Genomic DNA, 13,170 nt, shown 5'->3' with positions numbered 1-13,170 from the left:
TTTCCAGATTTTATATTACAGCCTTATTCTAAAATGGAGTAAATTCATTTTGTCCCCTCAAAATTCTACCTACAACACCCCATAATGACAATATGAAAAAAAAGTTGAGATTTTTGCAAATTTATTATAAATAAAACACTAAGAAATCACACGTACATAAGTATTTACAGCCTTTGGTATGAAGCTCAAAATTGAGCTCAGGTGCATCCTGTTTCCACTGATCATCCTTGAGATGTTTCTACAGCTTAATTGGAGTCCATTTGGGGTAAATTCCGTTGATTGGACATGATTTGGAAAGACATCTGTCTACATATAAGGTCCCACAGTTGATAGCCAGAGCACAAACCCAGCATGAAGTCAAAGGAATTGTCTGTAGACCTCAGAGACAGGATTGTCTGAAGGTAAAAAGCTGGGGAAGAGTACAGAAACATTTCTACTGCTTTAAAGGTCCCAATGAGCACAGTGGCCTCCATCATCCTTAAATGGAAGAAGTTCAGATCCACCAGGACTCTTCCTAGAGCTGGCCGCCCGTCTAAACTGAGCGATCAGGGGAGAACAGCCTTAGTCAGGGAGGTGACCAAGAACCTGATGGTCACTCTGTCAGAGCTCCAGCATTCCTCTGTGGAGACAGAACTTTTCGTAAGGACAACCATCTCAGGCCTGTGTGGTAGAGTGGTCAGACGGAAGCCACTCCTTAGTAAAAGGCACATGGCAGCCCGCCTGGAGTTTGACAAAAGGCACCTGAAGGACTCTCCGACCATGAGAAACAAAGTTTTCTCGACGTTCTGGATGAAAACCTACTCAAGAGCACTCTTGACCTCAGAATGGGGCGACGGTTCATCTTTCAGCAGGACAATGATACCATGAAAGAGAGAAGGTATGGCATCTGAGTTCAGCAAGCAATTCGGTGGTCTCGGAATACGTTCAAAACCTAGATGGTACCACAAAATCACAGTATTTTTCTAAGGTATAACCTACAACCAAGCCAACCACACTAATCAACAAACCCACGTGACCAGATTCCTGATGTTGTGGGAAGTATTGCTACGTGTGTTCTTAGGTTTTTTATTATTATTAATAATTTTTTAAATAAATTTGCAAAAATGTAAAAAAAAAATGTCATTATGGGGTGTTGAGCCGAATTGAAGGGGAAAAAAATTTAATTTGCTCCATTTTGGAAAAAGGTTGTAAACAAAATGTGGAAAAAGTAAAGCGCTGTGAATACTTTCCAGATGCACCATATACAATAAAACAACAAAATTTCCATCAGCACTGGGACCCCTTCATTTACTACGTAGCAGACATAACCCATTTGATTGAAGTGCCTGGACTCATGTGAACAGTGCCCCCCCCAACGGTCACCAATGCGACAGAAGTGTTTTTTCTCCCCTTTCTATAAAATGAATAGAGTAACTTGATCCCTAATTTGGTTTGTTTCGACAATGTTTGCTTATATACCGTCTTGGTTGAGACGTCTCTTCAACACTGCGTGGACGTCTGGGACGGTGCCTAATTGGGGTCCCCATATTAAAAAAAAAAGTGTGTGTGCCAACTACAGGGGCATCACACTACTCAGCCTCCCTGGTAAAATCTGCTCCCAGGTGCTGGAAAAGAGGGTTCCTTGATAGTCGAACCACAGATTAAAGACGAACAAGATGGGTTCCAAACTGGTGGAGGAACAACCGACCAGCTCTTCACTCTCACAAGGATCTTGGAGAGGGCCTGGGAGTATGCCCATCCAATCTAAATGTGTTTTGTGGACTTGGAGAAGGCGCATGATTGGGTACCCCAGAAGATACTGTGGGAGGTGCTGCAGGAGTATGGAGTGAGGGGGTCCCTTCTCAGGGCCATCAAATCTCTGTACTCACAAAACGAGAGCTGTGTTTGGGTACTTGGCTGTAAGTCAGACTCGTTTCTGGTGGGGGTTGGCCTCCACCAGGGCTGTGCCTTGTCACCAATCCTGTTTGTGATATTCATGAAAACGATATCGAAGCGTAGTCGGGGGAGGAGGGTTTTCAGTTTGGTGGGCTGAAGGTCTCATAGCTGCTTTTTGCAGATGACGTGGTCCTGTTGTCTTCATCGGTCTGTGACCTCCAACACTCACTGGATCGGTTCATAGCAGAGTGTCAAGCGGCTGGGATGAGGATCAGCACCTCTAAATCTGAGGTCATGGCTCTCAGCAGGAAACCGATGGATTGTCTACTCCGGGTAGGGAATGAGGTCTTGCCCCAAGTGAAGGAGTTCAAGTACCTTGGGGGTTTTGTTCACGTTTGAGGAGACAATAGAGCACGAGATTGGCCGGAGAATCGGCGCAGCATGGACGGTGCTACATTCGCTCTACCGTACTGTTGTGACAAAAAGGGAGCTGAGCCAAAAGGCGAAGCTCTCGATCTACTGACCAATCTTTGCTCATGAGAGTTGGGTCACAACTGAAAGAACTAGATTGTGGGGAACTGCAGCCGAAATAGGTTTCACCAGGAGGGTAGCTGGTAATTTTGTAATAATTTAGCGACTGTTTGTTGCCGTTGCATTTGCTTAAATAGTCATCGTTATCCTCCAGATGTGGATTACAATGTGGACTATTGTTATAACCCCACAATACAGCAGCTGTAGCCAAAAGAGCATTTCACATTTTAAATCCATTTTATTAAAGATTCTTTCATTTTTTGCTCTTTAAAAAAACTTGAAGCTGTGTAAAACCAAAACAGAGAAACAGAGCACAGATCAAAGTTCAACACTTCTTATTTAGAATTGTTAGAATCCTTCAAAACATAAATAAACTGACATTTCCATCTCAGGATTTCAAACAGGAATAGTTATTTATTCTGGGAGTTATAACTGATGTAAACAAACATGATTCATCTGTCGATCAGAAGTACAGAGGACTCGTAGTCCGTAAAAACGGCAACGTGCAACCACGAGTTCCTCAGTAGTTGAGCAAAAAGACAAACTCGCACTGATGATCACGCGAAGCACAAAAATCACTTTACATGGATTTAACCTCCACACACGTTGCCCCTCTGGCTGCACAACTTTTACCACAGTGATGTCACAGCTTGCATTCTGTCCCAACAGCTGATTGGAGGCAAGTGATGTGACATCACAGATGGGGGCGGGGCCAGGCATGCACCAACTTTTCCAGCTGTGCAGCAACACTTTTTTCCCTGAAGCGTGACGGCCAAGACCGACTTTGCAGCTTTAGCAGCTGCGTTTTCACGGAGGAGTTAAAGGGTCGTTTCTTTCTTTATTAATAAAGAATGTAGTTAAAAGAATCGGAATGGGAATGTATCAGCATTCCAGGGAAAGTGGGAAGAAAACAGCATAACTAAAGTGACAAACAGGAAATTAAATAAAACCAATTTTAAGGACAAAATCCATTCACACTGTGCAAAACATGGAATCTTTAGGATAAGTGTGCATTCCAACAATAGGAAAATTCACCACAGTGACTTCACTTTTAAGGCAAACAGTGCTGTAATGGAGATGATGAAGTGTGCAAAAATGAAGGCACGTTGCACATCAAGGCAGACAGACTTCACTCCTGAGGATTCAAGCCAAACCACCGGTTTTCCCAACTCAGCAGTTCATGAAAATATGAAACCTCATCAAGTTCCTGAGGGTGAAGAAACCGCTGGATGAGTCGGAGGAAATCTACCCTCCTCAGCACCTTTTCTAGACCAGGAGCGTCACCTTTCAGAATGTAACACCTTCCACTCCTCCCTGCTCCGGCTCACTCCAGCTTTCGTCCCCCGGTGTCCAGTGGAACTCGTAGCCTTTGGACAGCACCAGGCTCTCCAGGTCCCTGTCCTCAGCCTTCTCTTTCAGCCTCTGCTCCTCAAGGACAGAGACCAACATGTCCCGCTTCTCCACCGTCCTCATGATCTCAGCCAGGATCTCTTGCTCCTCCTGCAACTCGGATTCGCTCTTCTTTGTATCTGAATTCAGGTGAAAGAGAGAATGTGAGAAGGAGGCAGAAAGATGTTTACGTGTCATTCCGTCTGTCAGTTTTTGTAAACCCTACCATCTTTCGCCATTCTGCGCCGTAGGTCTTGCTGCAGTCGGCCCTGCGTGTCTTCCAGCTGAAGCTCTTGAGCACTAAGACACATAAGAAATTTCAGCAACCTCCAAGTGGTGAGTTTTAGGAACCGGAACAAATTTCAAAATTTAGGGGCCCTATCTTGACAACATGTGAAGCAGCTGACTGATCAAACTTAGTTGACAGAAGTGAGAGGTTTTCTGGCAGTTGAGCTCCTCATTTCTGCAACATCATCTTCATCCCTGTCTACCGGATGTAAACATCCCATCATGTGGAAAGAGACCCTGCCACGGTCTGACCAAGTTCATGCTCCCCACCAGCCAATGTGAGGATGAAGAAACCCTTAGCAAAAATATAGTGCAAACTGGAGTTACTGAATTTTGCTATTTTTCCATTTGTTGTCACTGTCCTTGATTTTTTTTAAATTTGGTTTTTAATTTAACTTTTCTTCTAATGTGCGCACACACTATGAACCCATCTGTGTAAGCCGCATCATATCACACTGTATAACAAGCAGAACGGGCGCATCTATGAGGCAGAGCTCATCCAGGTTTATTCTCCAAACTGTTTCTCCACATCATGCAATTGAAGAACATGACAACATACTGTCAATAATTCTTTACCAATAGGTGTAAATTTTCAAACAGTCATTTTAGCAGCTACACTGCTGGGAATAGACTTCTGAATGAAATACCAGGTGAAATAGTAGAGAAGCTTGAATCTTCAACTGGACTGGCTTGGTTGACGCGAGGACATTTCACTTCAAATCTCAAACTTCCTCAGCTAAAATTCTTGCTCTGGAAGTCTGACTTCTGTCTGACTCTTGTAGAGAAGAATAAAACAGAAGCCAACAAAAGCTGGAGTTTTAAACCTAACAAGACCCCTCCTACTGAGAGGCAGACTGCTATAGGCCAGTGACAAAACAATAGCTCTAATTAGCAACTATTGTCCTCTAGTTAGCATACCTAATGACAGGACATCTGTCCCTCTAATGATGGGATGGATGCCTTTCTGATGGCTCCCTTGATGACGTGAATGACTCATTACCATGAACAAAAGACAAACTCCTTTGACCTGAGTACCCCATTGTAAACAGGGGATAAAGTGTGTCTCAGACCCCCTCCCCGGTTAAGGCTGGGTTTCAAACGTTTCACAAAGAATGCCTCCTTGACCCCTCTCTCAAACCATTTCTTCTCTCTGGCTAATATTTTAACTTCCTTGTCCTCAAACGTGTGGTTAGTGTCTTTAAGGTGGAGATGAACCGCAGACTGAGGTCCACTGGCGCCCTCTCTGTGGTGGTGGTATAGCCTTTTGTGTAAAGGTTGCTTCATTTCACCTATGTAGTGCTTGTTACAGTTTTCCTGACATCTGATAGAATACACTACATTGCTCTGTTTGTAACTTGGGATCATGTCCTTAGGGTAAACTAATTTCTGTGTCAAGGTGTGGAGGATGGGGGATACCGGAGACCCCATTGCATAACCAGGGTCTCCGGTATCCCCCATTGTGGCCAATCTGTACATGGAGCGAGTGGAGAAGACAGCCTTGATGTCTTTCACGGGCATCTCTCTCAGTCACTGGTTCAGATATGTTGATGACACATGGGTTAAAATCAAGCAACAGCAAGTTGAGGACTTTACAGAACACATCAACTCGGTGGACACCAATATCAAGTTCACACCTGAGGATGCCAGAAACAACCATTTAGCCTTCTTGGACTGTGATGTTACGATTGGAGAGAACAGGCAGCTCCAGACAGGGGTTTACTGAAAACCAACTCACAGTGACCAATATCTGCTCTTTGGCTCAAACCACCCCCTTGAACACAAGCTCGGGGTGATCAGGACGCTTCAACACAGAGCCCTACAGGTGCCCACAACTGCAGAGGGAAGGGCTAAAGAACAACAACGTGTCCGGAAAGCCCTCACAGTATGTGGGTACCCACGATGGTCCCTGGACAAAGTGCAGAAGTCCCAGAGAACAAAGAGACCAGATAGACAGGAGACGGAGACAAGAAGAAGAGGAGTGTCTCTCCCTTATTTAGCAGGAGTAGGGGAAAAACTACAGAGGATCTTCAGACAGCACAAAATCCCAGTTTACTTTAAACCGGTTAACACCTTGAGACAGAAATTAGTTCACCCTAAGGATATGATCCCGAGTTACAAACAGAGCAATGTAGTGTATTCTATCAGATGTCAGGAAAACTGTAACGAACAGTACATAGGTGAAACGAAGCAACCTTTACACAAAAGGCTATACCAGCACCGCAGAGAGAGCGCCAGTGGACCTCAGTCTGCGGTTCATCTCCACCTTAAAGACACTAACCACACGTTTGAGGACAAGGAAGTTAAAATATTAGCCAGAGAGAAGAAATGGTTTGAGAGAGGGGTCAAGGAGGCATTCTTTGTGAAATGTTTGAAACCCAGCCTTAACCGGGGAGGGGGTCTGAGACACACTTTATCCCCTGTTTACAATGGGGTACTCAGGTCAAAGGAGTTTCAGTCTTTTGTTCATGGTAATGAGTCATTGACGTCAACAAGGAAGCCATCAGAAAGGCATCCATCCCATCATTAGAGGGACAGATGTCCTGTCATTAGGTGTGCTAACTAGAGCACAATAGTTGCTAATTAGAGCTATTGTTTAGTCACTAGCCAATAGCAGTCTGCCTCTCAGTAGGAGGGGTCTGGTTAGGTTTAAAACTCCAGCTTTGTTGGCTTCTGTTTTATTCTTCTCTACAACAGTCAGACTTCCAGAGCAAGAATTTTAGCTGAGGAAGCTTCTGCGATTTGAAGCGAAACGTCCTCGCGTCAAGCAACCCAGTCCAGTCGAAGATTCAAGCTTCTCTACTATGGAAACCACCTGGACAACTGAGAGCCTACACAGAAACCAGGTGAAATGTTTACAGCAGTGTGTTAAGGGCCTTGGGGGTTGGGATAATAATTTGCACGCCTCTGCAAATGTTTTTGCTGTTATTTCAGGTTCTCTTCCAAAATCTTTGGGACAATGTGTAAATTGTCTTGAATAGCGTCTTATTTTGGTGAATTTTTAGCAACCATGCTATTCAGGAATATGCCTTATTTTAGATGAATTTCACAGTTTTTGCCAGAAAAAAAATTTCAATTTTCAAACTTCAATGTCTCAAGGAAAAATTGTGAACTGTGCTTAGATGAATCAAACAAAACCATATGAATTAAAATCTATCAGACACAGAAGGAGGAAAAACAGCATTCTGGGCAAATGAAATTTTTGCCACAAAAACTTTGCTGTATGTTTTTCCTTGAAATTTAAAGTTTCTAAATTCTATGAACAAAAAATGGTGAACAGTGTTTAAGGGTGATTCTTTAACTACGGGCACTATTGGCCTTGTAAATGTAATTTCCACCACACCATTGCCTTACAATATAAAGCGCCTTGGGGCAACTGTTTGTTGTGATTTGGTGCTATATACATGTGCTCTGATGTCACTGTTTATCTCCATAGAAACTACCCAAACAATCTTTCATACAAACTGTTTAAAGGGACATTACAGTGTTGTGGTGGAAATTATGGCAATAGTGTGGGACAACTACATTTTGTTTAAAAAAATCACAACAGTTGTATGACATTGAATACCCCAATTATGTTTTGATTATTTTACTGATATTTTATTCAGAGATATTTTAAAACATTAGAAAAAATGTTTCTTTACCATTCATTTTTATCATTGAAGATCAAAAGTCTGGGTGTGGGACAAGCACAAAACGGCAATATTTGCATATAATGATGCTGAAAAAAGGTGAAAGTCATCACAGACTACTAGAACAAATTTCTTAACACACTTTCATTGTAAAGATAACTATAAAAGTGTGAAATTTCCCCTTTTTTCTGTTTTTCATACAATATGATCAAAGGACATAAGTGCCCGTAGTCTAAGAATCACCCTTAAACAAATCAAACAAACCCATCATAATTAAAATCTATGAGAAGCAGAATGACAAAAAGCATTTTTGCCACAAAAAGTTATGTATTTTTTTCACCGGACTTTAAAATTTCAAAATACTATGAAGAAGAATTTTAGCAGTATTTAGATACATCAAAGAAAATGGCACAAACAAAATCCATCAAGAACTTAAGGCCAAAAAGCACTTTGGGTGATTTACTTTTTTTCTATACCCGGTTATACCCCCCTGGACAGGACGCCAGTCTATCACAGGGTGCAAAAAAAAAAAAAAAAAAAAAAAAAAAGTCCGACATTTTTCATAAAATTTTAAATTTCTTAATTCCATGAAGAAAAAATTGTGAACAGTGTTCAGATGAAGGAAAGAAAACCATCAGAATCAATATCCACCAAGAACAAAAGGAGAAGATGCACTTTCTACGAATTGTGGAAGAACAACAGAAAACACAAAACAACAGTAACTCATCGGACTGCTGGTCCAGATGGGCTTAAATGCTGCACTTGACCTTAAACCAGGTGTTTGGTGGTCCATCTGTTGCCTTACTGCAATCCGCCAAAGTGTGCACTTGAACACATTTTAAAACAAGTAGATTAAAACCATGACCGCAAGTCCATCTGGCGTTTAAACAATATGGATTGCCAGGCACGAAAAATGACAACATGCACTGGTAATTAACTAACAAAGGCACTTGTGCTGCTTTGCAAGATAGGGCCCTCAGTCACATCCAGACAGGCTCAGATTGCACTTACAAGATCATGAGTTCAGATTCATAGCGTCCCAATCTGTCCTTCTCCAGAACGAGTTTAAACCAGGACTGGTAGAGCTGGGCCTCCTCTGCGTCATCTGGCTGAGCGCCATCTAGCAGTGGAGGAGCGTAGGACAGGAGGCATGAAGGGAGGAAGGAGGGATGATGGATATAAATCCAGAAATGAGAACAAAAAAAAAAAAAAGGAGGAAAGTAAAAGTCAGGAGAATTTAAAAAGAAGGGATAACACAAGGGAAAAAAGAGCAACAGAGGAGGTGTGATGGGATAAACTATTATGTAAATAGTAATGTAAAAAAATAAAAAGTAAATCAAGCTGCAGACAAAAAGGAGCCATCCCTGTTCAGCTGAGCCTGAATAAAACCCTGAAGTGTAAAACACAGAAAAACACGGGAGACTCACTGTGGACTGCCAGCGAAGCCATTAACGCCACATTTAAGCAAAGATTATAAAGAAATGGCTCTTTCAGCTTAAAAGATTTTTATAAAAAATAAATAAATAAATACATAAATCTGTTGGGGTTTTTGGTTGTGTTGGGCTGAACCACAGCCTTGCTGGTTCACCTGTTCAGTACCTGATTCTCCTCGTAGGACTTTCTCGATGGCCACTCCTCTCTCTTCCAGATCTCTCTGCTTTTCTCCAACCTCCTCCAGTTGTCTCTGGATGACCTAAGTTCAAAAACAGGGACAATAAAAATATCAAGAGGTACAGGAAAGCATCCGGAGTGATGCAAAATCCAGGATCCAGCACAGAGGAAGCCCATCAAGGACTATCGAATAAACGTGTAAAACACCAGTGGAGTTCCTGTGACAACAGGTGTGTCCTTCCAGACCAGAAGGTGGAAGTCCGAAGTTATTAAACAGGATGGTTGAAATTGAGTATAGACGCTAGTTTAGTTCACAGGGGTCGAATTAGTACATGCATGTGCTAGTTTGTGCAGGTATTATTCGAGCGGTGCATGTAATTTTATACTGCACTTGCACTGGTGCAAGTAACTTTACCCACGTTTTACCAACTATAAGCACCAGTAAAGGAATAATAAAGGAATAAAGAAAAAAAAAAAAAACAATTTCCAGTGTGTTGTCTTCATCTTCCCTGCGTTTTATGACACTCACACACGGAGCAAGTTGCTGTGCTCTGTTTGTTGTGGAAAGCTGACAAAAGTCACCAGCAGCGCCGTCCCTGGGTTCACAACATCCTCATGAGACGTTCCCAATTCAGGGAGTTTCATTATTTGCTGCAGGAGCTGCAGCAACTGGCGCTGCAGCAGCTCCAGTTTGAGGACCTCCTGTTTGCGTGCACACATGTAAACAAAGAAAAAAAAAAAAAACTGGCTGCTGCTGCGGTTCCTCGCTCTCTCTCCCCTCAAACTCTGTCATCATTGTGTTATAAACCAGTCACCATTTGTTTTATTATACATCTGTGTAGTTAATAAAATTATCTTCACGGATGATTAGTTTGCACGCACGTGAAAAAAAACAAACTGGCTGCCGCTGCGGTTCCTCGCTCTCTCAAACATACACATAAATCCTAAAATGTGCACTTAACGCAACGCACCAGGGTGTTAGAAATCAAGTTGCTTGTGTGTGATCACAGCAGTATGATGACAATAAATAAATAAATAACTGGTGTGACATGTCAATTTTGACATCACAATCACTTGCAGACAACTTTATCAAGCTCAACACAAGAACCAACACAAAACCTTGCAATTAACAGAATAGGCAATTATTTATCATTACAGTTGTCCCAGAATCCCTTGCACACCTTTGATGTCATCACATTGCTCTCTTTATTAAGATAAAATCTCTCCTAATGATATTTTAGTAGCAGAAATAATGTGGGTTTATTTATAATGCAAAATTTCAGGAGAGATACGATTTGCTTCATACTGGTATCACAGTCTGGACTTCACATCTTGCCCAAATGATGGTGATAATCCAGTCATGTCCACCGCTAATATATTTACATTTCAACAGCTGTGATGCTCTGATGAACTATTAAACGTGTGGTTTGATGTAAGATCTTAGTCGACTTATATATATCTATTACTATAAGCAACAAGTTAGTTGTCGTCATCTCCTAACTTTGTTCAAATGGAGCAATATCTCCACCAGGTGAACATTTACTATTAATGCAGGTACAATAGAATTTCACCAAGAGGGCTTGTATTTAACAATTGAACAGTTGCTCTGGAATAATTACACCTGACTATTACAAATGAAAATGCAAATTCTTTTTATTTATGATAAAGTACTCTTATGTGTACGAGTACTTTATATCTTTATAGTACTTTATATATTTATATTTATATACTTGTATATCTGACGTGTGAAGTGGAATTAAATGTACAAGTTACAATTCATTAGTCTTAGTTCATGTGCAATGGTGCCACTCTTCCCCCCCCACCCCGACTGTGGTTTCACTTCATCTCCAAAATGTTCATGCATGGCTGAAAGTTTCTGTACAGATATGCAAATTTTTACATTTAGTTAGTTTTTTATAAATTAAAAAGATGCACAACATTAAAATTGTTGTGCATCTCTTTTAGCTCCTGTTTTACACACACAGCCACTGATCTAAACCCGAGTGGTCATTTGTTATTGGACTTCTGTGCTAGTCATGGATCATCCATAATGAACACCATGTTTGAACAAAAGTGGACAACGATTGATTTTGTGATCGTATCATCTGATCTGAGGCCGCATGTTCTGGACACTCGGGTGAAGAAAGGGGCAGAGCTGTCAACTGATCACCATCTGGTGGTGAGTTGGCTCAGAGGGTGGGGCAGTGGTGGGCACAGATAACCAAAAAATTAATTTTGATAACAGATAATCAGATAACTGAAAAGTTATCTTCAATAAAGATGAAACTAGATAAACCACTCAAAAATGTATCAGAAGTTACAGATAACCGATAAATTCCAATAGTGTCTCTGGTACATTTGCAACTACTAATAAACTGAATTTGAATTTTAACGGCACAATGGCTTCCACTAGAATTAAAAGTGACAACAGACCCAAACAATGAGGACACACTTTTGTCTTTGAACAGCCCGCAACTGCTGGAAGCTCTTGTTTACTACACAGCTTCCAGCACAGAGGCACGCTGAGAGCAGCCATAAAGCCAGCTCTCACAACGCTCCGGTCAGGCGGAGGTCTTGAAAAGTAAGGTCATGCTGACTTATGGTTTTGATTTATAAATAACATTAATACCGATAGAATAACTCCATTAATGTCAATTCTGTCATTTGTACAAAGGTAAAATATAACACATATCTTTTAATGTTGAATAATGCACTAATTCTGAGTTTTTGTAACAAACAAACAGATCGTAAAGGATTCTGGGTAAAAGTGCTTCTGCTAAACACTGACTGGTTCAGTCATTCATTATGTAAACCAACACATTAATGTGACGTGTGTCATGTGTTGGTGTTTACAGATAAATGTGCTTTTGTAAAATATTCCATTTTTTATTTGTAAAAACAGCCATTTTTATGGAGGCCTGGAAGTGTCATCACAAAATGTTTTGCATGTGGAGAGAATGTGCGCTCAATTTATTATATTGTGCCGTGCACACGTTTGATAATGTTGTAAAACGTGCACTCAATACTGTCTACATAAATGTTGGCTTTACACTGTGCAAGTGTTGGCCCTTTTTCAGATGCTTTTTCATTCGTGCGAGAATTGTTTTGGACCGAGTTTCAGGTTAATCGCGCGTCCTGCATCGTGTAGTGTACATGGAGTAACAAGCTGCGTTTAACATCTAATGACCACCTCCTGATCGGCGATCGTATGGTCGAATGAAAATCAAACCTGTTTGATATTATTCTGTGTCCTGCTGCTGAAAAGCTACAAGCGTCCAACTGCTCGCACTGTGCCTGTGCAAACACTGCAGGGCTGTCTTGTAATGTTTGTTTTTTTTTGCTGTTTTGTTTTGTTTTTAAACTTAATTTGTAAAAAAAAAAAAAAAAAAAAAAAAGCCATTTGCAAAGCCAAAAAGTTGATTTGACAATCATCTGCTATAACCGGGGTCAAAATAAATAGAACACTGCCACCAGACGCTTAGTACTTAGGGCGAATACTGCCATGAACACTACTGGCCAGTAGATGACAGGAGAGGCCTTGAAAACTTGCCAAAACAAAATTCCAGATAATCCGTGTCTGCTACATTTAAAATGCATGGAATTTAACAACCGCAAATACAATAACAATGTCTATAAACCCAGAGAATATATTCACGAGAGTTTTAGGCACTAGAGTTTAATGCTGTTGTCCGTGGAGCCTGAACAGAGTGTCTGAAATGCATTTGTCCTGTCGTGAACGTACTGAGATTACATAATCCTGCCCATAATGCACTGGTGGGCACAGCATGTGCTCACAAAACCTTAAAAATTAGCACATTAACCTAAAACATATATCTGATATTTTCAC

General features: G+C 41.3%; 1 protein-coding gene across 3 annotated transcripts in view; it reads right to left on the bottom strand.

The window, feature by feature from the left end:
• Positions 1 to 2,794: 2,794 nt before the first annotated feature.
• The window catches only part of mical2b (microtubule associated monooxygenase, calponin and LIM domain containing 2b), a 170,303-nt gene continuing 159,927 nt past the window's right edge, over positions 2,795 to 13,170 (bottom strand). For all 3 annotated transcript variants that reach the window (XM_034177202.1, XM_034177203.1, XM_034177204.1), the window contains 4 exons: positions 9,312 to 9,405; positions 8,724 to 8,832; positions 4,022 to 4,095; positions 2,795 to 3,935 (listed from right to left, as the gene is read on the bottom strand). In XM_034177202.1, the coding sequence (XP_034033093.1) occupies positions 3,694 to 3,935; positions 4,022 to 4,095; positions 8,724 to 8,832; positions 9,312 to 9,405 (519 nt within the window). In that variant the 3' untranslated portion in view covers positions 2,795 to 3,693. The remainder of the gene's footprint in view (positions 3,936 to 4,021; positions 4,096 to 8,723; positions 8,833 to 9,311; positions 9,406 to 13,170) is intronic.

The sequence above is a fragment of the Thalassophryne amazonica genome, chromosome 8 (genome assembly GCF_902500255.1).
Source record: "Thalassophryne amazonica chromosome 8, fThaAma1.1, whole genome shotgun sequence".
NCBI classification, from domain to species: Eukaryota; Metazoa; Chordata; class Actinopteri; order Batrachoidiformes; family Batrachoididae; genus Thalassophryne; species Thalassophryne amazonica.
The sequence above is the reverse complement of the archived record's forward strand: the minus strand, read 5'-3'. Positions and strand labels throughout refer to the sequence as shown.